Below are 24,877 nucleotides of genomic sequence, written 5' to 3'. Positions count from 1 at the left end.
CATTAAACATCTCACTGTAATATTAATGTGCTCGCCATTCCCTAGAATTATCATTAGAATTTCTAATTAGTGTTGTCCTTCCTAGTTTTTGCGAAATCCAGTTTTTCGACATTGGCACTAACACAACTAATTATATAATCAAAGTCTCCAATATAATCTAGTGTTACAGATAGTACCTGCATATTTATCATTAGTTCGGAATACTTTCTTATTTGTTCTTTCATCTGAAACAGTATGTTAACGTATACAGATAACAATGTCGGCATTAAGCAAATTAAAAAAGTTAAAAAATTTCTACAAGAGATGAGAGTATACTGAGAAGTAATACTCAGCGTCACTTCAATATGGATGTTACTATCGTTTTAAGCTCAGGAGGAGCCTTCTCCAGCAGGTTATCGATGCAATCTGCACCCGATATATATTGCAAACAGGGGAGCGAACCCCTACCATTTTCTAGCGATAAAGACCGGATTACCAGAGCGAACACTTTCTCGCTATTTCTACTCATCCTCAATGGTGGACACCCATCCGCTAAAGATAGCAGTAATCTGCTCCAGCTCCGAAATATATATAAAAATAAGTAGTAACCAGTAACTATACTGAGACGTAATGTTTATTGCCACTTCAATATGGTTGTTCCATAGGAACTGATATTACTACCTTTTTTAACGTTCTAGTGCATGCTGAAGCAGACTACTGCTATCACTAGCGGACGAGTGTCTACCAATGAAAATGGTTCCGTCGCTGTTGCTATTGGTAGGAGTTCGCTTCCCTGCTTGCAGAATATATCGGGTGCAGATTACATCGATTACCAGCTAGAGAAAACTCCTCCTGGAGTTAAAAACGGTAGTAACATCTGTTTCAATCACGCTGAAGAACTAACATCTGTTGAAGTGGCGATAAACATTAATCAGTATAATTTCTACTTTCGTTTCTTATCGAGATTTTCTGACTAGCTGCTTTGGGGATTCTAATTATTTATCTATTAATTATTTTATTTCTCTAATTTCTATTATATATCCTTTTGATGTGTTCGTGTCTCCCTTTGATCGATGTTTTATTTTTATCTGGTGTGTCGTAGCTCGTACTTTGATGCTGTTCTCCATTCCATGTCTTGTGCCTTTGTGGCCAATAAAAGAAATCATTATTTTCATTACTCTTATTATAGGTGTCACTTGTATATGTATGTATTATTTTGTCTTGTTTTATTGCTCCCTTAACAGTCTGTGTGTGTGAGTGTGTATGTATGTATATGGGTATTTGTATTGGTTTGTGCACGTATGTGTATGTATGTGTATATGTGTATGGTTGTGTGTGTTTGTGTGTTTGTGTATATATATATATATATAAATAAATAAATAAATATATATATATATATATATATAAATAAATATATATATATATATATATATATATATATACATATATATATATATATATTATATATATATATATATTATATATATATAATATATATATATATATATTATATATATATATATATATATATATATAATATTATATATATATAATATATATATATATATATATATATATATGGTAAAAGGTGGGTATATTATCAAGGCAGATACCGAATTTCTGTATGCAATATGCCAAGGCTGGATCTTTCAGATGGCGCATTTTATGGTAAATTTCCTGTATCTTCCATCCGATCATTCCCTTCGAAATTGCTCTTGGCTGTGGTTTGGACTTTTTGACTGTTCTTTCTAGTATGTTAGGCAACCTGTTAAGGCTCGCCTCTTTGTACTTAAATCTACACTAATTTTTATATGAAAAAGAAACGTCTATAGACTTTGTATAGATACTAGGCCACTGGCAGAAAAAAATGTATAGATATATGCGTGTTTGTGTAGCTAGGTATATATACTGTATATCTATGTGCTCGAGATATATGTGTGTCTGTGCCTACACACGTATGTGTGTATATCTGTGTTTCTCTTTCCTTCACTAGGGATATTTGTGAAGTTTTGTGAAGTTCCTAATGAGTATCCAAATAAAAGCGCTATATTTGAATACTCGTGAATTTTGTATTTATAAAAATGCATTTTGTAATTATAAAATACACCTTTTTAAACGCATTATTGTATAAAATGCGTTTATATATTATAAATGCGTTTTTGTATTATAAATGTATCTTTGTATAATAAATTCATTTCTGTAATGCATTTTTGTATATTAAGAAATTTCTTGTGTCAGACGAATTTTGATAAGAAATTCCTTACAAGTTTATAGAACATGTTAACCTTTGCAAGTCTCATTAGCAAATGAAACACGTGTAATGGAGAATAGATGATACCAAAAAATTTCCATTTCCTCACACATGAGAGTATACAAGGTTTACGCGGATGTATCCTTGAGTGATAGAGATTAAATGCATGTGAATATAATGTACGTAATGTTCGGTGATTCATTTAACATACAGATCATATGTTAGGCTTAGTTTATGTTCTCTATACTTTTATTATGAAATTTCCTTTAGTATACAATGCAAAAAGAAACAGGTCTAGAATGACTCATTCGATTTGTTATTGTAAGCACTAACGTGTACTAGACATGACACGATATTCTTTTCGTGATTAAGTTGAATTTCCAGTTTATTTTTGTGTCGTGCCTTTAATATTCACGTGAAAATAGGTTGCATAGCTTTGTCTATTTTATCTCTTTAGCTTGTGTTTAACATGGGGAATGGCTGAGAATAAAATTAAGAATACCTGACGTATTTTCATCGCGGTTTTTGTGCAGACGACTGAAGATTAATAAAAATAGCAAGAGATTTACTAATGTCTTCACTCTGTAGAAGAGTTAACTCTGCTGTAAGCGCATTTTGATTTATTCAATGCAATAGGGGAAACAGGGTCTATCTTTAACACGGGTAAATTGTTACAAGCCCATTGTTTCTAACTCTAAAAGTGGTGTTACTGAAATACTTTGTGGCTCATTAGGAAGTGTTGGAAGTTGCCTTCGATTCATGAAGTTGTGTTCCCTGGATGCCATGCATTGCAAGTGCTGTGTACGAGGTAATCCTCAGAAATTCATCGTCGGGGCTAATTGTTACAGTGTATCAACTTACCCCAGGCATGCAAAAACCTACCTCTTCTATTTCAGTTTAACATGCCATGCCTAGAAATTACAAAACGAAGATTACAAGGGGAGATACCCTCCTGATGTCATGGAAAGAGTCGCAAGAAAAGTTGTGGATGAAAAGAAATCATTATGGAATGCGCTGAGGTTGTGGCATCTCGTGTGATACGAATCCGGCTATCTGCTGAATCTACTATGAAGGTTCCCTCTCGCTCTCCTTTGGCCAGGAGTTGCAGGCAATTTTTAATTATCTAGTGGCTATAGCGAAAGAGGTAGTATGGTGGAAAGGGCTGAAAACAAGGCACTTTCCTCTTTGGCCAAGCTTTCATCAACTTTTACAAGTTTCACTTGAAAAGGAAGCTGAGGTTGGAGAGGGAAGTGTTGCTTTGGAGCAAGCTTGTTCAAGGGTGGGTGAATGCTGGAAGAATGGCCAGTGTGAAAGGACCAATTCCGAGCGTGTGCACCTGTAAAACAAAGGAGAAGGGTTCTTGCCCTGTTGGTTTTTATAGGTTTTTCCACGAGGACCTTAAAGCGCCTCCCTTATTGGGAGTTTAAATTGTTTCACTTTTTTGGTATTACATTGTATAAATGCAAAGACCCATTTTTGTCCTGTTTTGTCTTTAATATTGTTGCATGTCTTTTAATGTTCTGTTTGTGAGCCCTTGTGGCCAATAAAAAAAATATTATTATTATTATTGTTGTTGTTGTTATTATTATTATTATTATTATTATTATTATTATTATTATTATATTATTATTATTATTATTATTATTATTATTATTATCATTATTATTATTATTATTATTTATGGGTTTTTCTTCTTTCAAATTTGCCTCCATTTCTTGCCGAGTGTCTTCCCGACTCCTAGGGCAAAGAAACTCATAGTATACATTGGTAGGCCATTAAACTGAACTCACTAGTTCGTTCATTTTTTTTTTTTTGATAGAAATAAAGTTAAATTAAAATATATATGGGTAGTAATAGTTCTCACATCGACAATGCTCTTCTCAATACGTGTGATGTACCAGTTAAGACAATCTTTTGTACTTCTTGCAGGGATGGTAAGCCAGGGATCATTCTCATATAATTTTCGGTTCGTTTCTTGATCATTCCTAGTGCTCCTACGATCACTGGTATGGTAACCGCCTTGAGATGCCACATTTTCTGAATTTCAATGAGCAGGTCTTTATATTTTCTGAGCTTGTCAAATTCTTTCGCCGAGATATTATGATCACAGGGGATGCTCATGTCGATCAATAAGCAAACTTTATTGTTTTTGTCTTTCACAACAATATCTGGTTTATTGGCTTTGATGGTTCGGTCTGTATGTACTGGAAAGTCCCACAGAATGGTTACATTTTCTCCTTCAGTTACAGCCTCAGGGTGGTGATTATACCACTTGTCGGCAGTTTTGATATTATAATGCCGACTTATTAGCCAGTGTAGATATTGGCCAACTCTGTCATGTCTTGATTTATACTCCACTGGTGCTAAGACTTTACATCCAGAGATTAGGTGGTCCACTGTTTCAATCATGTCATTGCAGAATCGGCATTTTGGGTCTGCTCCATTTTTCATTACATTGGCCTGATAGTTCCGGGTTAATAGGCTTTGATCTTGAGCAGCCAGGATGAAACCTTCGCTCTCTGCTTTTAGCCCTGAGCTCCGTAGCCACTGATGGGTTTGCTTCTGGTCAACATCAGCTTGTTTGCTACGGGCCACATATTTGCCGTGCAGAGGTTTCTCCTCCCACCTATCAGCCAATTGCTCGTGCGCTTTTTTCGTTGCCATTATTTTTACCTTCTTTGCAACAATAGTTGCCGTACTTCCCTCGGGTTGTTCAGTTTGGGTATCCTGCACGAGATCAATAGCAAATTTTTTGATAGAATGATAGAATGAAGCTTCTTTCGTCTCTCGTGATTTTCTACGAGCTTTAGCATCCAGTCATTCGTTATTTCGAGATATTTGGCCAGTCCAATTGTGGTTGTTTTGTAAGCTAGTTCAAATTGGATCAGGCCTCGACCTCCTTGGGCTCTGGGAAGGTAAAGGCGATCTACATCTTCCTTTGGGTGGTGCATCCTATTACAACTCAGCAGCTTGCCTATTTTCCTGTCTATATTCTTTACTTCACTCATATTCCAGTTCAACTCATTGTAGCTATAAGTAACAACTGGAACTGCTGAGGAATTTATAGCTAACACCTTGTTACGTGCATTTAGTTCAGATTTCAGGACTGCACGAACTCTCCTATAACATTCCTTCCTGATCTTCTCTTTCATGCTTGCATGTTGAATACCAGAGCCTTCATTTATCCCTAAATATTTGTATGTTTGTTCTTGCTCAAGCTCTCTTATGACTGTGTCAACATCTAACACGACTGAATTTGTGGTCTTCACTTTCCCTTTCTGGAAAGTGGCCTTGGCACACTTCTCAAGTCCAAACTCCATCCCGATGTCATCGCCGAATGCTTTCACAGTGCGCAATAGGCCTTCAAGTTCATTATTGTCTTTACCATAGAGTTTTAAGTCATCCATATAAAATAGATGGCTTATTTTTTTATTGGCAATTTTATACCCATACCCTGTTCTGTTTAATTCATTTGTAAGGGGTATTAGGGCTATGCAGAATATTGAAGGTGAAAGTGAGTCACCTTGAAAAATTCCACAGTTGATGTTTATATTTTCTGAGGCAAGTACTCCATTAGAGTGGTATAATTGAAGATTCGTATTCCACAACGACATATTGTGCTTCAGGAAGCTTGAAATCACAGGGAAAATTTTGAAGATGTCCAGCGATCTCAAGATCCATGGATGCGGTATACTGTCGAATGCCTTTTTATAGTCAATTATTATTATTATTATTATTATTATTATTATTATTATTATTATTATTATTATTATTATTATTATTTATGGGTTTTTCTTCTTTCAAATTTGCTTCCATTTCTTGCCGAGTCTTCCCGACTCCTAGGGCAAAGAAACTCATAGTATACATTGGTAGGCCATTAAACTGAACTCACTAGTTCGTTCATTTTTTTTTATAGAAATAAAGTTAAATTAAAATATACATGGGTAGTAATAGTTCTCACATCGACAATGCTCTTCTCAATACGTGTGATGTACCAGTTAAGACAATCTTTTGCACTTCTTGCAGGGATGGTAAACCAGGGATCATTCTCATATAATTTTCGATTCCCTTCTTGATCATTCCTAGTGCTCCTACGATCACTGGTATGGTAACCGCCTTGAGATGCCACATTTTCTCAATTTCAATGAACAGGTCTTTATATTTTCTGAGCTTGTCAAACTCTTTCGCCGAGATATTATGATCACAGGGGATGCTCATGTCGATCAATAAGCAAACTTTATTGTTCTGGTCTTTCACAAGAATATCCGGTTTATTGGCCTTGATGGTTCGGTCTGTAAGTACTGGAAAATCCCACAGAATGGTTACATTTTCTCCTTCAGTTACATCTTCAGGGTGGTGGCTACACCACTTGTCGGCAGTTTTGATATTGTAATGCCGACTTATTAGCCAGTGTAGATATTGGCCAACTCTGTCATGTCTTATTATATTGGCCAACTCTGTCATGTCTTATTTATTATTATTATTATTATTGAGTGAGCGAGCAGAGCATGCCATCAAAGTGACACTAGGGTAAAATATACGAAGCCCAGTATACCCATCATGACTACCCGTCTGATAAGGGTACACCAGGCACATGCATCACAACCATATGTGCGCGACATGGTGATCTCATATCAAGATAAACAGCACATGACCTTGCAGGTGGAGCCCAGTTAGAATTTTCTTCAGATCGAGTAACCCATCCCACTCAAAAGGTCCCTGAATAAGAGTTGTTTACGGACATTGAACGAAACACCCATGTTTCCAGAGGTGAATTATTCAAACCCCAAAGAATCCTTCTCAACACATGGCTATGATGCTCTCCCACTACTTCTGCTCGTGATCATAGATGCACATATCGTCAGCCACTAAGGGACATGCTCAACTGGTTACGGTCAAACAACCGACAAGCAAATCTGTGGTATTGAGCAGAATATTTGCTGTAGCCCATCTTTTATACCAAGACAAAACAATGTACATGATAACACTTCCAATCAGTTAAGATCAGAAGCCATGAGAGCCACTGCCTGGTACTGCATCAGGCATTTATTATATTATTATTATTATTATTATTATTATTATTATTATTATTATTATTATTATTATATTATTATCATTATTATTATTATTATTCAGTAGTCTTATTTTTAGCGTGCTTTCACTTCACTACCGAGCACAGCTCTGTGTGCCTTGGGTATGTGCTGTGATTTGTTGTGATGCTCTGATGGTTATTGTATGGAAAGTGTTCTGCGTAGGATGTGTGCAGTGCCTAGTAGTGCAATTTTCTGTATGTTATATGTGTTTGTAAGTCCTGTTGTTTTTGTTATGTATTTGTCTGAATATTTTTTATCATGCCTAATGCACCTACTATGATAGGAATTGTTTCTGTTTTCAGATTCCACATTCTAGTTACCTCTATTTCCAGGTCTTTGTATTTTGAGAGGTTCTCCATTTCTTTTAGAGACACGTTGTCATCAGCCGGTATTGATACATCAATTAGAAAGCATTTTCTTTCTTCATGGTCTCTGACAACTATATCTGGTCTGTTGGCCTTAATTTCTCTATCTGTGTGTATCGGCACATCCCAGTGTATGGTTGCTTTCTCGTTTTCTGTGACGTTTTCTGGTGTGTGCCTATACCATCTTTTTTCTGTTGTTATTCCATAATGTTGGCATAGCTTCCAATGTATGTAGGTTCCAACTCTGTCATGTCTGTGAATATATTCCTTCTTAGCCAGGACTGGGCAGCTAGAGATAATATGATTTATTGTTTCTTGTCCATCTCCACATATTCTGCAGTTACTTGTAATATTTCTTTTCATTACATGTTTTTGGTAATTCCTAAGTATTTGTAAGTTTGGCTTTGTCTAGTTCTTTTATTTCATTGGTTTTATCTAGTGTGATGTTGCTACTCTTAACTAGTTTTCCCCTTTTCAGGGTTACTTTGGCGCATTTTTCTAATCCAAATTTCATATCTACTTCTTTGGTAAATCCATGAACTGTCTTTAATAGTATTTCCAGCTGTTTGTCATTTGCAGCGTATAGTTTTAGGTCATCCATATATAAAAGGTGGCTGATCGTTTTGCCGTAACATTTATATCCGCATTCAGTTCTAATTAGCATATCAGATAGAGGTGACAGTGCCAAGCAGAAAAGGAGTGGGTAGAGCGTGTCTCCCTGGAATATTCCTCTTCTAATGGGGATGAATTTGGTTTTCATGAGTCCCTCTTTTGTTTGGAGGTGTAGCACTGTTTGCCATTTATTCATAGAGTGCCCTATGAATTTTATAATTGTTGGTGCTACTTTGTTAATGACTAGTGTTTCGAGGATCCATGTGTGGGGGAAGCTATCAAACGCCTTTTTGTAGTCGATCCAGGCCATACTGAGGCCATTCTTCTTTCTGTGGCTGTCTTCAGTTATGGCTTTTTTAATCAGTAGTTGATCTTTACAGCCATATGAGCCTTTGCGGTATCCTTTCTGCTCTTCTGGAAACAGGCTGTTTTCGTCCAGGTGCTTGTTCAACCTTTGCGATATCACTGCAGTAAATGCCTTGTACATTGTAGGGAGACAGGTTATTGGTCTGTAGTTTTCTGGTTTTGCTGTCTCATTTGATTTGGGAGTTAAGATGGTTTTTCCCTTCGTGAGCCATTCAGGCATTGTCTCTGGCTCTATGCGTTCCTGTTAGATATTTCAACCAGAAGTTGGGGATCTTGTCATGCCTAGGTGCCTTCCAGTTGCTTAGTCTTTGCAGTGCCTGGGTGACCTTTTCAGTTGTTATGGGGGTCCAAAGTTGCTCAGATGCTGAGTTTGTTGTTTTGATACTCCTTGTTTTTGGTTGTTCGTTCGCCGACCATATTTCTCTCCAGAATTCTTCCACTTCTTCTGCCGTTGGTGCTGCAGTGATTTCTATTTTATTTTTGCCCAGTTCTTGGTAGAAGTTTTTGGGGTTGGAGTTGAACTTTTTGTTTTGTTCAAAGAAGCGCTGGCGTTTCTCGTACCGGCGGATCCTTTGTGCTTTGGCAAGGATATCTTGCTTCAGCTTTTTTATCTCAGGTAAATCTTCATCTCTGATGTTATATTTGCGGAGTATTTTTATTTTCTTTTTGTTGCTCAGTAGCGTTGATTGTCTGCTGATTTCATTAAGAATCGACAGATCTTTTCTCATTTTTTGTATTTTGTTTTGGATGTTATTTATCCACAGGGTTTGTTTGGGTGGTGGTACTCCTGTTTGGATGGGTTTGAGTGAGTATCCAGCTTCTTTTGTGGCTGCAGTGGCTGCTGCGTATACTAAGTCATTTAGCTCAGTGATATCGCTTTTTGTTTCAGTGGCTATTAGTTCCGTGACGGCTAGGTTTATGCAGTTTATAATTGGTGTTGTTTTGTCTATTTAGATTTTTGGGAGGTATGGTCGGTGGTCCATTTTGAGCTCTGTGGTTTTCAGTTCTTTGATTATTTTACTTTTTATATTATCATAATCATTAGGCTCCCCTTCGTTGTTTCCAGGTTTTAGATTTGTGTCGCTTTCTTTCTTATTTATATGTTTGTTTGCCGTGTTTTGGCTTGCTGTTTGTCGTGTATTATTATGCATCCTTACGATCTGGGTTTGTTGTTTTTTGTTTACATCGTGTTTCTTGGGAATGTTACGTTTATCTTCGTGTTTTACTGTTTCAGTGTTTATATTATTGGGCATTGTTGTGTGGCTTCTATCTACATTTCTCTGGTGTATTTTTTCTTTTAGATGTTCTATTTCTATTTCTGATATTTTTTTTGTGTGCGTTAGCTAATTTATTAGGGTTCATTGATGTAGCCAAGTCTATATTTATAATATTTTCCTTCCATATTTTATATGTATGTGTTGTTGTGTTTTCATTTTTTGGGTAGAGCACTGCTGTGAAGTATGCGTGTAAGATAGAAATGTATTCCTCACGTGTCCATTTATGTCTTTTGGGTTTTAATTGCGGGACATGAGGAACAACGTCCGGCCCACTATTTTGACGGTCTTCATTTTCGTAGGGTACCGGTCCGTTCATTTCTGTTGTCACATTGTTTTGCCCGTGTAGTTTTTCGTACATTTTGTGTTGTAAGTTTAAAGTACGTACCTCCCGATTGTTATTCTTGGGTTGAATAATATCGGTGGTATTTAATTTCTTCTTAGTTCCTTTGTACATGGTGTTTGGGGTCGGGGGATGATCTAGTGTTGATGGATCGTAATAATCCACGCATGTTTACATGTGTTGTGTTAGAGGTGGAGATGATATCGAGCCAAAATACATCATTTCGTTTCGAAAATAGTAATAAATTTCAATGAGTATTACTTACTCGGATACAGTCCAATCCTTTGTTAGTAAATCTTTGGCTCCATACGATGTCCTTGTTTTCGATGTTTGTGGATAGATTTCGGAGCTCTGTTTTATCGTTCTTACATCTTAAACGTCCCCCGGTGTATCTTCTCTTCTTCTTCTTCTTCTTCTTTTTCTTCTTCTTCTTCTTCTTCTTCTTCTTCTTCTCTTCTTCTTCTTCTTATTATTATTATTATTATTTATTATTATTATTATTATTATTATTATTATTATTATTATTATTATCATCATTATTGAGTGAGGGAGCAGTGCCTGCCATCAAAGTGACACTGGGGTAAAATATACGAAGCCCAGTATACCCATCATGACTACCCGTCTGATAAGGGTACACCAGACAGATGCATCACAAACACATGTGCGCGACATGGTGATCTCATATAAAGATAAACAGCGCATGACCGTCCAGGTGGGGCCCAGTTAGAATTTTCTTCTGATCGAGTAACCCATCCCACACAAAAGGTCCCCGAACAAGGGTTGTTTAAGGATGTTGAACGAAACACCCATGTTTCCAGAGGTGAATTATTCAAACCCCAAAGAAGTCCTCTCAAGACATAGCTATGATGCTCCCCCACTACTTCTGCTCGTGATCATAGATGCACATATCGCCAGCCACTAAGGGACATGCTCAAATGGTTAAGGTCAAACGACTGACAAGCAAATCTGTGGTATTGATAAGAATATTTGTTGTAGCCCATCTTTTATACCAAGGCAAAACAATGTACATGATAACACTTCCAATCAGTTAAGATCAGAAATCATGAGAGCCATTGCCTGGTACTGCATCATCATCATTATTATTATTATTATTATTATTATTATTATTATTATTATTATTATTTTATTATTATTATTATTATTATCATCATTATTGAGTGAGGGAGCAGTGCCTGCCATCAAAGTGACACTGGGGTAAAATATACGAAGCCCAGTATACCCATCATGACTACCCGTCTGATAAGGGTACACCAGACAGATGCATCACAAACACATGTGCGCGACATGGTGATCTCATATAAATAAACAGCGCATGACCGTCCAGGTGGGGCCCAGTTAGAATTTTCTTCTGATCGAGTAACCCATCCCACACAAAAGGTCCCCGAACAAGGGTTGTTTAAGGATGTTGAACGAAACACCCATGTTTCCAGAGGTGAATTATTCAAACCCCAAAGAATTCCTCTCAAGACATAGCTATGATGCTCTCCCACTACTTCTGCTCGTGATCATAGATGCACATATCGCCAGCCACTAAGGGACATGCTCAAATGGTTAAGGTCAAACGACTGACAAGCAAATCTGTGGTATTGATAAGAATATTTGTTGTAGCCCATCTTTTATACCAAGGCAAAACAATGTACATGATAACACTTCCAATCAGTTAAGATCAGAAATCATGAGAGCCATTGCCTGGTACTGCATCATCATCATTATTATTATTATTATTATTATTATTATTATTATTATTATTATTATTATTATTATTATTATTACTTTTTTTTTCTTCTTTCAAATTTTCTTCCATTTCTTGCCGAGTGTCTTCCCGACTCCTAGGGCAAAGAAACTCATAGTATACATTGGTAGGCCATTAAACCAAACTCAGTAGTTCGTTCATTTTTTTTTTTTTTAAAGTTAAATTAAAATACATGAGCAGCAACAGTTCTCACATCGACAATGCTCTTCTCAATACGTGTGATGTACCAGTTAAGACAATCTTTTGCACTTCTTGCAGGGATAGTAAACCAGGGATCATTCTCATATAATTTTCGATTCCCTTCTTGATCATTCCTAGTGCTCCTACGATCACTGGTATGGTAACCGCCTTGAGATGCCACATTTTCTCAATTTCAATGAGTAGGTCTTTATATTTTCTGAGCTTGTCAAACTCTTTCGCTGAGATATTATGATCACAGGGGATGCTCATGTCGATCAATAAGCAAACTTTATTGTTTTGGTCTTTCACAACAATATCTGGTTTATTGGCTTTGATGGTTCGGTCTGTATGTACTGGAAAGTCCCACAGAATGGTTACATTTTCTCCTTCAGTTACAGCCTCAGGGTGGTGATTATACCACTTGTCGGCAGTTTTGATATTGTAATGCCGACTTATTAGCCAGTGGAGATATTGGCCAACTCTGTCATGTCTTAATTTATACTCCACTGGTGCTAAGACTTTACATCCAGAGATTAGGTGGTCCACTGTTTCAATCATGTCGTTGCAGAATCGGCATTTTGGGTCTGCTCCATTTTTCATCACATTGGCCTGGTAGTTTCGGGTTAATAGGCTTTGATCTTGAGCAGCCAGGATGAAACCTTCGCTCTCTGCTTTTAGCCCTGAGCTCCGTAGCCACTGATGGGTTTGCTTCTGGTCAACATCAGCTTGTTTGCTGCGGGTCACATATTTGCCGTGCAGAGGTTTCTCCTCCCACCTATCAGCCAATTGCTCGTGCGCTTTTTTCATTGCCATCATTTTCACCTTCTTTGCAACAATAGTTGCCGTACTTCCCTCGGGTTGTTCAGTTTGGGTATCCTGCACGAGATCAATAGCAAACTTTTTGCTTTCCTTTATGATAGAATGAAGCTTCTTTCGTCTCTCGTGGTTTTCCACGAGCTTTAGCATCCAGTCATTCGATATTTCGAGATATTTGGCCAGTCCAATTGTGGTTGTTTTGTAAGCTAGTTCAAATTGGATCAGGCCTCGACCTCCTTGGGCTCTGGGAAGGTAAAGGCGATCTACGTCTGCCTTTGGGTGGTGCATCCTATTACAACTCAGCAGCTTGCGTATTTTTCTATCTATATTCTTTACTTCACTCATATTCCAGTTCAACACATTGTAGCTATAAGTAACAACTGGAACTGCTAAGGAATTTATAGCTAACACCTTGTTACGTGCATTTAGTTCAGATTTCAGGACTGCACGAACTCTCCTATAACATTCCTTCCTGATTTTCTCTTTCATGCTTGCATGTTGAATACCAGAGCCTTCATTTATCCCTAAATATTTGTATGTTTGTTCTTGCTCAAGCTCTCTTATGACTGTGTCAACATCTAACACGACTGAATTTGTGGTCTTCACTTTCCCTTTCTGGAAAGTGGCCTTGGCACACTTCTCAAGTCCAAACTCCATCCCGATGTCATCGCTGAATGCTTTCACGGTGCGCAATAGGCCTTCAAGTTCATTATTGTCTTTACCATAAAGTTTTAAGTCATCCATATAAAATAGATGGCTTATTTTTTTATTGGCAATTTTATACCCATACCCTGTTCTGTTTAATTCACTTGTAAGGGGTATTAGGGCTATGCAGAATATTGAAGGTGAAAGTGAGTCACCTTGAAAAATTCCGCAGTTGATGTTTATATTTTCTGAGGCAAGTACTCCATTAGAGTGGTATAGTTGGAGATTCGTATTCCACAACGACATATTGTGCTTCAGGAAGCTTGAAATCACAGGGGAAATTTGAAGATGTCCAGCGATCTCAAGATCCATGGATGCGGTATACTGTCGAAGGCCTTTTGGTAGTCAATCCATTCGGTGCTGAGATTTCTGCGCTTGTTGTGACAGTTCTCAAGGATCATACGATTGATTAGCAGTTGATCTTTGCATCGGTAAGAGCCTCGGCGGCACCCTTTTTGTTCAATGGGGAAAATATCGTTTTTCTCCATGAATGCATATGTTTTCTCCGCCAGGATAGATGTTAGGATTTTATACGTGGTGGATAGACAGGTTATAAGCCGATAGTTTTTTGGAAGGTTGGTTTCGTTATTCTTTGGGAGTAGGTAAGTAATGCCACTTGCTAACCATTCAGGTGTTTTCTTTGGGTCTCTCATAATTCCATTGAGCAGCTGAACTAGCTTACCGTGTGCGCATGGGAGCGATGCGAGCCAGAAATTCGGCACCCTATCTTTACCGGGGGATTTCCAATTATGGGCCTTCGTGAGTGCCTTTCTTAGGTCTGCTATTGTGATGTCTTCCCATGCTTGTGTTGTAAATTTTGGTAGGATCCTTCAGTTTGTATAATCCAGTCTGCATTTATGTTGTACGTCTTCTCGTCACTCCAAATCCTTTTAAAAGTTTTGAACTTCTTCCATGGGAGGGGGGTCTTTAACGGTTACTTTCTCCTTCCCTATTTCTCTGTAGAATTTTTGGCGTTGGATGTGAACAGCTTATTTTGCTTGTAAAACTTGTTTCTCTTCTCAATCTTCGTATTCTTGGGCTTTTGCTTGGACTTTTTGTTTCAGCGTTTCTTTTATTGATATCAGTTCTTCTCTTGGTGAGGATCCAAATTTTCTCTTCATCTTTCTTCCTGTTCTGGATCTTACATTATTTCCACATATTAGTTCATTTAATATTGATATTTCCCCTCTCATAAATTCAATCTCTTTTTCAATTTTACTTCTCCAGGTTTGATTTCTTCCCAGGTTTGGTTTCTTTGTTTTTTCGGGGGCATACAGCTGGTTTCAATTGCCCTAGCAGAGCGTAAATAATTTCATTTAACTCAGTAAAATCAGGTTTTAATTCTCGTATTATTCATTTGTTACATAGTTGCCAATTTGGATTTGTTTTTTATTTTGGTTTGTATTTGAGAGTTTATGAAGTGGTTCTCTATCATTCATACTTGTATGTCTTACAACTTCAAGCGTATTCAGGATTTTCTGCCTCATTTCTGCCATAGACTCTCTGTGTTCTTCAGCAAATGCGAGATCTTCAGTTACTGTTGTTTTTTTCGTTTTCCTGGCTATCTTTAACAGGTACAATAGAATTTCTTGTATCTTCAGGCCTTTGCGTACTTTGGTCAGATGGCAGTCTTTCAATTAAGCCTCGTGGCGGGCTATACTGTTCATCTGATTCTTCATTCCTTTGTGTCTTATATTTATGTCATTTTCCGTTGCGTACTTGATCGCGCTTATTTCACTGTCTGTGAGTCTGTTATTTCTAAGGATATCCCTCCTCACATTTGCTAATTTGTTCTCGTCCAAATAGGGCCTACTGTCTTGATTCCGTGTTCTCCATATACTGTAAGAGTTTGCGGTGTGTCTCTCTTGAGATGGCCTACCTAATGCATAGTAATAAGCGTATATTACTTCTTTATACTCTTCTCGGGTCCATTTGTTTCGCTTACATTTTCTTTCTGTGGTGGTTGTGGTGGTGAACTTGGAGGGCTCGAGTTGGGGGATTTCCCGTTCAAGTGACCATCCATGTCGTATTCGGAGAAGAGTTTGTGCCAGTTGATGACTTTTCGATCCCAGGCTGGCTCTTCCCCGAGGGACGCGCTTCCAGATTAACCATAGGACAAGCGATTTGGTATACTGATTTAGTTTTCCTTTTAGTTTCCAAAAACATTTTGTGCTACGATAATGTTATCATTTTTTAGCTTTGATTGGCTCGTGGGGAGACGGCCATCATTGTCGTTACAATTATAATCGTACCATTATAGCAGCCGTAGTCGGCTTATTATTGTTATTATCATCACCATTACCATCACTATCATCATTATCACCACCATTACCATCATCGTTATCATCATCACCATCACCATCACCACCATCATCATCAATGATATTGTTTTATGTGTAGTCACAGCAGTATCTTATTATTGTTTTTTTTGGTTTTTTTATCATTATCACCATCACATTAGTGTCTGTCTGTCTCGTTGGCTGGCTTGGTGGTTGGCTGGCTGACTGTCTTCAACACCAGAGTTCTTGCCTGTCAAATAATACTTTCTTTGTGTTGGTTGAACTCTTTGAGTGTGTGTGTGTGTGTGTAGATAGATAGATAGATTATCAGCACTATTACTATCATTATTATCATCATCACCATCATCACCATCACCATCAGTGATATTTTTTTTTTTTTAGGTGGGGTCCTATCGGTCAAAAAAAGTTCAGATGTTTACTACTATTAGGCTTAAGAAAAATTAAGGAAGGGCTGTTCTGTATTGTTTGTGAATAGAGTAGTTGTGTTCGACCAGAGAGAATCTTAGCATCATCATCTTTTTTTCCATGTGCGTTTGTGTTATTGCAATAAAACGTGTTTGTATATTTCCTGTAAGGTAATATTGGGGAGGTTGAAGTTGACTTTTCTAGAGACGTTTGTATGTCCAGTTAGAAGAACAGGTGTGTTTTTACAATAAAAAGTATATGTTTACATTTATATTTGAATATTCAGGGAGGAAGCAAAGAAAAGTCAGATTTTCATAGAAAGTTTTAGGGTTTTGTAAGTCCACAAAAAGAAAAGCGTGATGTTTTTAGAGAGAAGAAAAAAAAGAAAAAAAGGATGTTTACAGAGGCAATTGTGGGTATCAAAGTTTTTAAAGCTGGTCGAATGTATGATTGAAAACTGTAGATATGTAAATTTGTAAATTTTCTTAACTTATTTTGAAGGGCTGTTCTGTATTATTTGTGAATAGAGAAGCTGTGTTCGACCAGAGAGAATCTTAGCATCATTATTTTTTCCATGTGCGTTTGTGTTATTGCAATAAAAAGTGTTTGTATATTTCGTGCTTATTTTGAAGGGCTGTTCTGTATTATTTGTGAATAGAGAAGCCGTGTTCGACCAGAGAGAATCTTAGTATCATTATTTTTTCCATGTGCGTTTGTGTTATTGCAATAAAAAGTGTCTGTATATTTCGTGCAAGGTAATATTGTGGAGGTTGAAGTTGACCCCTCTAGAGATGTTTGTATGTCCAGTTAGGAGAACAGGTGTGTTTTTGCAATAAAGAGTATATGTTTACATTTATATTTGAATATTCTGGGAGGAAGCAAAGAAAAAGTCAGATTTTCATAGAAAGTTTTAGGGTTTTGCAAGTCTACAAAAAGAAAAGCGTGATGTTTTTAGAGAGAAGAAAAAAAAGAAAAAAAAGGATGTTTACAGAGGCAGTTGTGGGTATTAAAGTTTTTAAAGCCGATCGGATGTATGTTTGAAAGCTGCAGATATGTAAATTTGTAAATTTCTTAACCCACTTTGAAGAGAATTTCAAATACTCACGAGGTATTGTAGATGTTCCAGTCTTTGAGAGTTATTTTTCCCCGTTGCTAAACTGGCCCATATTAGTGTTTCTATGGCTTTCAGCCACCGAACTGTCAGAGCAGTGAGGAACACGTCCAGCCGCTGTCAAGGCTGGCGCTCTTCTTCTTCTTCTTCTTCTTCTTATTATTATTATTATTATTATTATTATTATTATTATTATTATTATTATTATTATTATTATTATTATTATTATTATTATTATTATTCAGTAGTATATTTTTTATATCGTGCTTTCACTTCACTACCGAGCGCAGCTCTGTGTGCCTTGGGTATGTGCTGTGATTTGTTGTGATGCTCTGATGGTTATTGTATGGAAAGTGTTCTGCGTAGGATGTGTGCAGTGCCTAGTAGTGCAATTTTCTGTATGTTATATGTGTTTGTAAGTCCTGGTGTTTTTGTTATGGTCTGAATATTTTTTATCATGCCTAATGCACCTATTATGATAGGAATTGTTTCTGTTTTTAGATTCCACATTCTGGTTACCTCTATTTCCAGGTCTTTGTATTTTGAAAGTTTCTCCATTTCTTTTAGAGACACGTTGTAATCCGCTGGTATTGATACATCAATTAGAAAGCATTTTTTTCTTCATGATCTCTGACAACTATATCTGGTCTGTTGGGCTTAATTTCTCTATCTGTGTGTATCGGCATATCCCAGAGTATGGTTGCTTTCTTGTTTTCTGTGACCTTTTCTGGTGTGTGCCTTATTATTATTATTATTATTATTATTATTATTATTATTATTATTATTATTATTATTATTATTATTATTATTATCATATAAACTCAAAGGATTAGGCCGATGAAAAATAAATGAATCCTAGCAAGTAGACTTAGATGTCAAGAACCCTCCTATCGGGTTACAGCAAGTAACCTTAGATATTAAGGTCCCTCCTAAGTATCCTAGCTGTCCCTAATACCACTATTTTCTGCGGCTGTACTAAACTGGGTTTTATGCCTATTTCTTCTACCCGTATCTTCATATCTTTAGGGATACTTCCCAATGCGCCTCTAGCTACTGGAATACATTTTACCCGCACTTTCCATAGTCTCTGTAAATCGATAACTAGGTCATGGAATTTTGCTATTTTTTCTATACTTCTCATATTAATTTTTTCATCATTTGGGACTGTAAAATCCAGCAACCTCTTGTACTTCTTACTTTCTTGTACTTTACTTGGTTCATGTTCATACCATTTTTCAGTATAGCTTTCTTCAAAGCTCCCAGTGGATTGGTCTCCATAGACTGCCATGTTTTTTCTTGTAATATTTCTTATATTTTACTAGGAACATTTATTTTACTGGGTCTTCGCGTTTATACAATGTAATACCAAAAAAGTGAAACAATTTAAACTCCCAATAAAGGAGGCGCTTTAAGGTCCTCGTGGAAAAACCTACAAATGCCTCGGGTGCCTGAACAACAGGGTAAGAACAATTCTCCTTTGTTTTACAGGTGCACACGCTCAGAATTGGTCCTTTCACACTGGCCATTCTTCCAGCATTCACCCACCCTTGAACAAGCTTGCTCCAAAGCAACACTTCCCTCACCACCCTCAAATTCCTTTTCAAGTGAAACTTGAAAAAGTTGATAAGGGCTTGGCCAGAGAGGAAAGTGCCTGTCTTTAGCCCTTTCAAAATGGTCCACCATACTACCTCTTTCGCTATAGCCACTAGATATTTAAAAATTGCCTGCAACTCCTGGCGAAAGGAGGGCGACAGGGAACCTTCATAATGGATTCAGCAGATAGCCGGATTCGTGCCACACGAGATGCCACAACCTCAGCGCATTCCATAATGATTTCTTTTCATCCACAACTTTTCTTGCGGCTCTTTCCATGACATCAGTAGGGTATCTCCCCTTGTAATCTTCGTTTTGTAATTTCTAGGCATGGCATGTTAAACTGAAATAGAAGAGGTAGGTTTTTGCATGCCTGGGGTAAGTTGATACACTGTAACAATTAGTCCCGACCATGAATTTCTGGGGATTACCTCGTACACAGCACTTGCAATGTATAGCATCCAGGGAACACAACTTCATGAATCGAAGGCAACTTCCAGCACTTCCTAATGAGCCACAAACTACTTCCGTAACACCACTTGTGCGTTAGAAGTTAAAGAAACAACTTTGCAACAAAATTTCACTTTTGGAGTAAAAAATCGTTTTTGAGACATACATTTCCTGGTGACAGCTCGCCAGTGCAATACACATGTGCAGTCATGATGCTATGGAGTTGGCCTTCACGAAGTAGAGACCCGAGTTGCACCTATTTCTTGAAGTTGGAAACAATGGGCTTGTAACGGCTTATCCGTGTAAAAGATAGACACTGTTTCCCCTATTGCATTAAATAAATCAAAATGCGCTTACAGCAGAGATAACTCTTCTACAGAGTGAAGACATTAGTAAATCTCTTGCTATTTTTATTAATCTTCAGTCGTCTGCACAAAAACCGTCGAAGTTTTGTCTATTACGAGCGCGATGAAAATACGTCAGATATTCTTAATTTTATTCTCAGCCATTCCCCATGTTTTCTGCCAGTGGCCTAGTAGGTATACAAAGTCAATAGACATTTTTTAACTCCAGGAGGAGTTTCCTCTAGCTGGTAATCGATGTAATCTGCACCCAATATATTCTGCAAGCAGGGAAGCGAACTCATACCAATAGCAACAGTGACGGACCATCCTCATTTGTAGTCACTCGTCCGCTAGAGATAGCAGTAGTCTGCTTCAGCACGCACTATACCGTTAAAAAAGGTAGTAATATCAGTTCCTATGGAACAACCATATTGAAGTGGCAATAAACATTACGTCTCAGTATAGTTACTGGTTACTACTTATTTTTCTATATATTTCTGAGCTGGAGCAGATTACTGCTATCTTTAGCGGATGGGTGTCCACCATTGAGGATGAGTAGAAATAGCTAGAAAGTGTTCGCTCTGGTAATCCGGTCTTTGTCGCCAGAAGATGGTAAGGGTTCGCTCCCCTACTTGCAATATATATCGGGTGCAGATTGCATCGATAACCTGCTGGAGGAGGCTCCTCCTGGGGTTAAAACGATAGTAACATCCATATTGAAGTGACGCTGAGTATTACTTCTCAGTATAGTTACTACTTTCATCTCTTGTAGAAATTTTTTTACTTTTTTAATTTGCTTAATGCCGACATTGTTATCTGTATACGTTAGTATACTGTTTCAGATGAAAGAACAAATAAGAAAGTATTCGGAACTAATGATAAATATGCAGGTACTATCTGTAACACTAGATTATATTAGAGACTTTGATTATATAATTAGTTGTGTTAGTGCCAATGTCGAAAAACTGGATTTCGCAAAAACTAGGAAGGACAACACTAATTAGAAATTCTAATGATAATTCTAGGGAATGGCGAGCACATTAATATTACAGTGAGATGTTTAATGTAAAGAAGGGTGAGAAAGATAAATGAAGCATGAAATATACAACGATCATACGTCATAAATGAAGAAACTGTCAGAAATTTCCAGGATAGGAATTGCATGACGGTTTGAGAAAGAAACTGTCAGCCGCGAATGCAGTGAAACGAATGCCTGTTCATACGGAGATCAGCCATGTCATTTGTAGTATTCTGATGATTAATGTTAGACAACATATCTCCCGGTTTAACAAGACCATGAGACATCTTGGTTACCTCTATCGAAATTCTTTCTGTTGCAAGCATTGGGTCCAGTTTTTCAGTTTCAGGATACCCCCCCTCTCCTCCATTAACCGGTGTCGGAGACCTTGTGAAGGGCCATGACCACTGCCTTGTTTCGTAAATAAAAGGATACAAAACAATTCATTAAGTCGATTTAAGTGTCTGAGACAGTAGGGAGTAGAATGAGCTAAGTCTGTGGAGTGTAGCGTATAATTCTGAATATCATAAATATCATATGTGAGCGTTCTCTTTGCAAAATACCAATAGACTACGGGCTTCTGTAAATTATACAGTGTGTTAAATAGCATGTCCATCAGCTGAGATTATCCAAGTACTTGATGAACAAAAACCCTTTATAAGTAACTAAGAACTAAAAGCAGAAGACAACGTCAATGTCCTTATCATACAGAACGCTTTTCTCTGATAATTCAATAGCATTTGTGTTTTACGTGAGTTACTGAATTTGTAAGCGTATCTTGCAGTTCTAAAGTTATTGTGTGAATATGAAATAGCAAAAATATATGCCAGCGGTGTCTTTCATGCGTGTAATTTTATATTATGCACCTTCGTGAGAATCATGTGATTATGTAAATTTCTTAACTAATCATGTGATAACGAAAATGACCTGGAAAAATATGTAATTCATTTCTCTTATAGGCATTGAATAAAAGTAGAGGTTGCCAATCTACTGAAAATTTCCTTTGACACACTCAGAAGCCAACACTGATAACAATGTATTTTCTGGCATTCGTGCTCTCTTGCTTTGGTTCCAGTGTTTTGGCGAATGATTATTTTCATTCTCTTTATCTGGACCGCAACAAAACTTATCACCTTTCATGGAAATTCAATAAATCTCACATTGAATTCCATACTGAAGTTAAAACACTCGGTTATGTGATGCTAGGCTTGTCAACGGACGGTAACTTGGAAAACGCCGATGTCTTCTTTGCGGGAGTTTCTAACGGACAACCTTATTCATCGGTAAGTCAAATGATTTTACAAAAAACACAGTTTTGCTCGTTTGCTTTATTACAAACGCATTAACCTAATTTTGATAGTTTCTTTTTTTTCTTTACTTGTGTCATTACGCAGTTAACCAAACCCAAACAAACAACACAAATTACACTCTACATAGTCCTCACTGAAATTTTAATGCTAAAATAACACAAAATACAACAAAACACATACTTCAAAACAAAAACAGACCTTGTATATATATGCAATTCAATATCGATTAAAGATAACGTTGCACACTCGCCTGATTATTATTATTATTATTATTATTATTATTATTATTATTATTATTATTATTATTATTATTATTATTATTATTATTGTTATTATTATTATTATTATTATTATTATTATTATGACGATGATGATGATGATGATGAAGATGATGATAATGACGCAGTCCTTTTGCGAGAATTTCTATTTGTTGGTTTGAAAGGGTTTTATGTGAGAGATTTATCACATTCATCCACTACAAACATGTAAACAGTTTTCAATTTGGTTAAGAACTGAATTAGCAACCAGCTCTGAAAGGTGCTGCGTGTGAGTAAATTGCGGCCTTAAGAATATTATTCAACGATTAGCGTAGTTGAATGATATATAAGGAAAATAGGGATGAAAACATCCAATTTTTCAATGGCTCAAATGCTTAATACCTAGTTTGGTAAAGAAACACTTTACGATTCACATGGGTTTATATTAAATTTATAGAAATGAAAAGAAAATGAAAATTTATTAACATAATACTCTATTCTCATAATGATTCACATTTTTGTCACAAGTGCAGCTTGGAGGAGGGGATTGAGTCGATTAAATTGACCCCACCCAACCCGTACTTATTTAACCCCGAAAGGACAAAAGAGAGAGTCGACCTCGGCGGAATTTGAATTCAGAACATAAAAACGGACGAAATACCACTAAGCATTTCGCCCGGCGTGCTAACGATTCTGCCAGTTCGCCGCCTTAATATAATAGAATATAATAGAATATAAAAAAATATCAAATACAAATTCCATACAATTGTTTCGACTCTTATCCTTCATAAAATAATAAAAATCCATGCTCCTGGGTAAGAATCTCTTCAGTGTAATGTTTGATATGTGAGAAGTAACAGATCCGCCAAAAGAATTTAAATATGCTTATTTCCAAGCATGAGCGTCAATAATTATGTGTGTGTGTGTGTTGTGTGTGTGTGTACGTGTGTTGTGTATGTGTGTGTGTGTGTGTGTGTGTGTGTTAGCTGTCTATCTATTATAGGCGCAGGCGTGGTTGTGTAGTAAGAAGCTTGTGTGTAAGGCGGCGAGCTGGCAGAAACGTTAGCACGACGGGCGAAATACTTAGCAGTATTTCGTCTGCTGTTACGTTCTGAGTTCAGATTCCGCCGAGGTCGACTTTGCCTTTCATCCTTTCATCCTTTCGGAGTCGATTAAATAAGTACCAGTTACGCACTGGAGTCGATATAATCGACTTAATCCGTTTGGCTGTCCTTGTCTGTCCCCACTGTGTGTAGCCCTCTGTGGGCAGTAAAGAATAAGAAGCTTGTGTCTATATATATATATATATATATATATATATATATATATATATATATATATATATATATATATATATATATATATATTATATACACACAATAGAACCACGCAGTACGAGTGCACCATTGTATGATCAATTTGCTGTACGAGCCAAGGCTCGTGCGAGATTTTGTCTTGAAGTACGAGTGTAAATCTGCAGTACCAATGAGTTTCATACAAGTGACCGATATACGGTGCTCAGTTCATGTGTTCCTCTCGTTATGGCAATATCCCTATTATGTTTTTCCCATAAATGCTGAGAAGAAATATCTCATTACGATAGAATTGAAGAAAGAAATCAGTGATAAACACGAGAGGTGGTGCGTGTAGTAGACATAGCATGTCAATACGACCGAAGCATGTCGTGGCAGGGTGTAACGAGAAGAACTCTGAACCTCGACGAGATCGTTAACGTCCCTATCATATTCTGTTAAAATGTCTTATTGACGAGTTTTATTTCTTCATTTCCCTGAAGAGAAGATTACATTGTTTTACACCATTTTGTTCCTTTGGAATAATACCAAGGATGTCTTCGAAACATGTTTCGTTATTTTCTATTTCAAGGGATAGTGTAGGAGGTGTGTTTGGGTGGGGGGAAGGAAGAACAATGTGGAATTGAAAGGAAGTTTTTTTGTTTCTCTTTCAAGTTTCAGTAGTTTTGGTCTTTAGAAGTCAGAATGGTGTGAGTGTGTGTGTCTCTGTGTGTGTGTATATATATATACATGTACATGTATTTGTGTGTGGGGGCCGTTTTTGATTGGTCCCAGGGTTTATTGTGGTGTATGTAAATGTGTCTGTGTGTGTTTAATATTTGGTAGGATGGTGTGTGTATATGTGTGCACGTTTGTGTGTGTGTGTACGAGTGTGGCTAATATTTGTTAGGGTGTTGTGTGTGCGTTAGTGTTTGTTCGCATGTGTGTATGTGTGCGTCTGTGGGTGCGTGTGTATGCTTGTATATACATTTTGTGTTGGTGGGGATGTTATGTGTGTGTAGGTGAGTGTGTGTGTTGT

The 24,877-nt window shown here is 37.1% G+C and overlaps 1 protein-coding gene across 3 annotated transcripts in view; it reads left to right on the top strand.

Moving 5' to 3' along the window:
- Positions 1 to 24,877, top strand: part of LOC115214883 (DBH-like monooxygenase protein 1) — a 125,610-nt gene that overhangs the window by 47,924 nt on the left and 52,809 nt on the right. Inside the window, exon 1 of one of the 3 annotated variants that reach the window (XM_036505625.1) lies at positions 21,919 to 22,262. The exons of 1 other annotated variant lie outside the window; for it this stretch is intronic. In XM_036505625.1, the coding sequence (XP_036361518.1) occupies positions 22,014 to 22,262 (249 nt within the window). In that variant the 5' untranslated portion in view covers positions 21,919 to 22,013. Of the gene's footprint in view, positions 1 to 21,918; positions 22,263 to 24,877 lie in introns of those variants that run through there. One more of the 3 variants, XM_029783914.2, reaches the window with a different exon arrangement.

The sequence above is a fragment of the Octopus sinensis genome, linkage group LG8 (genome assembly GCF_006345805.1).
Source record: "Octopus sinensis linkage group LG8, ASM634580v1, whole genome shotgun sequence".
Taxonomy (NCBI): domain Eukaryota; kingdom Metazoa; phylum Mollusca; class Cephalopoda; order Octopoda; family Octopodidae; genus Octopus; species Octopus sinensis.
The sequence above is the reverse complement of the archived record's forward strand: the minus strand, read 5'-3'. Positions and strand labels throughout refer to the sequence as shown.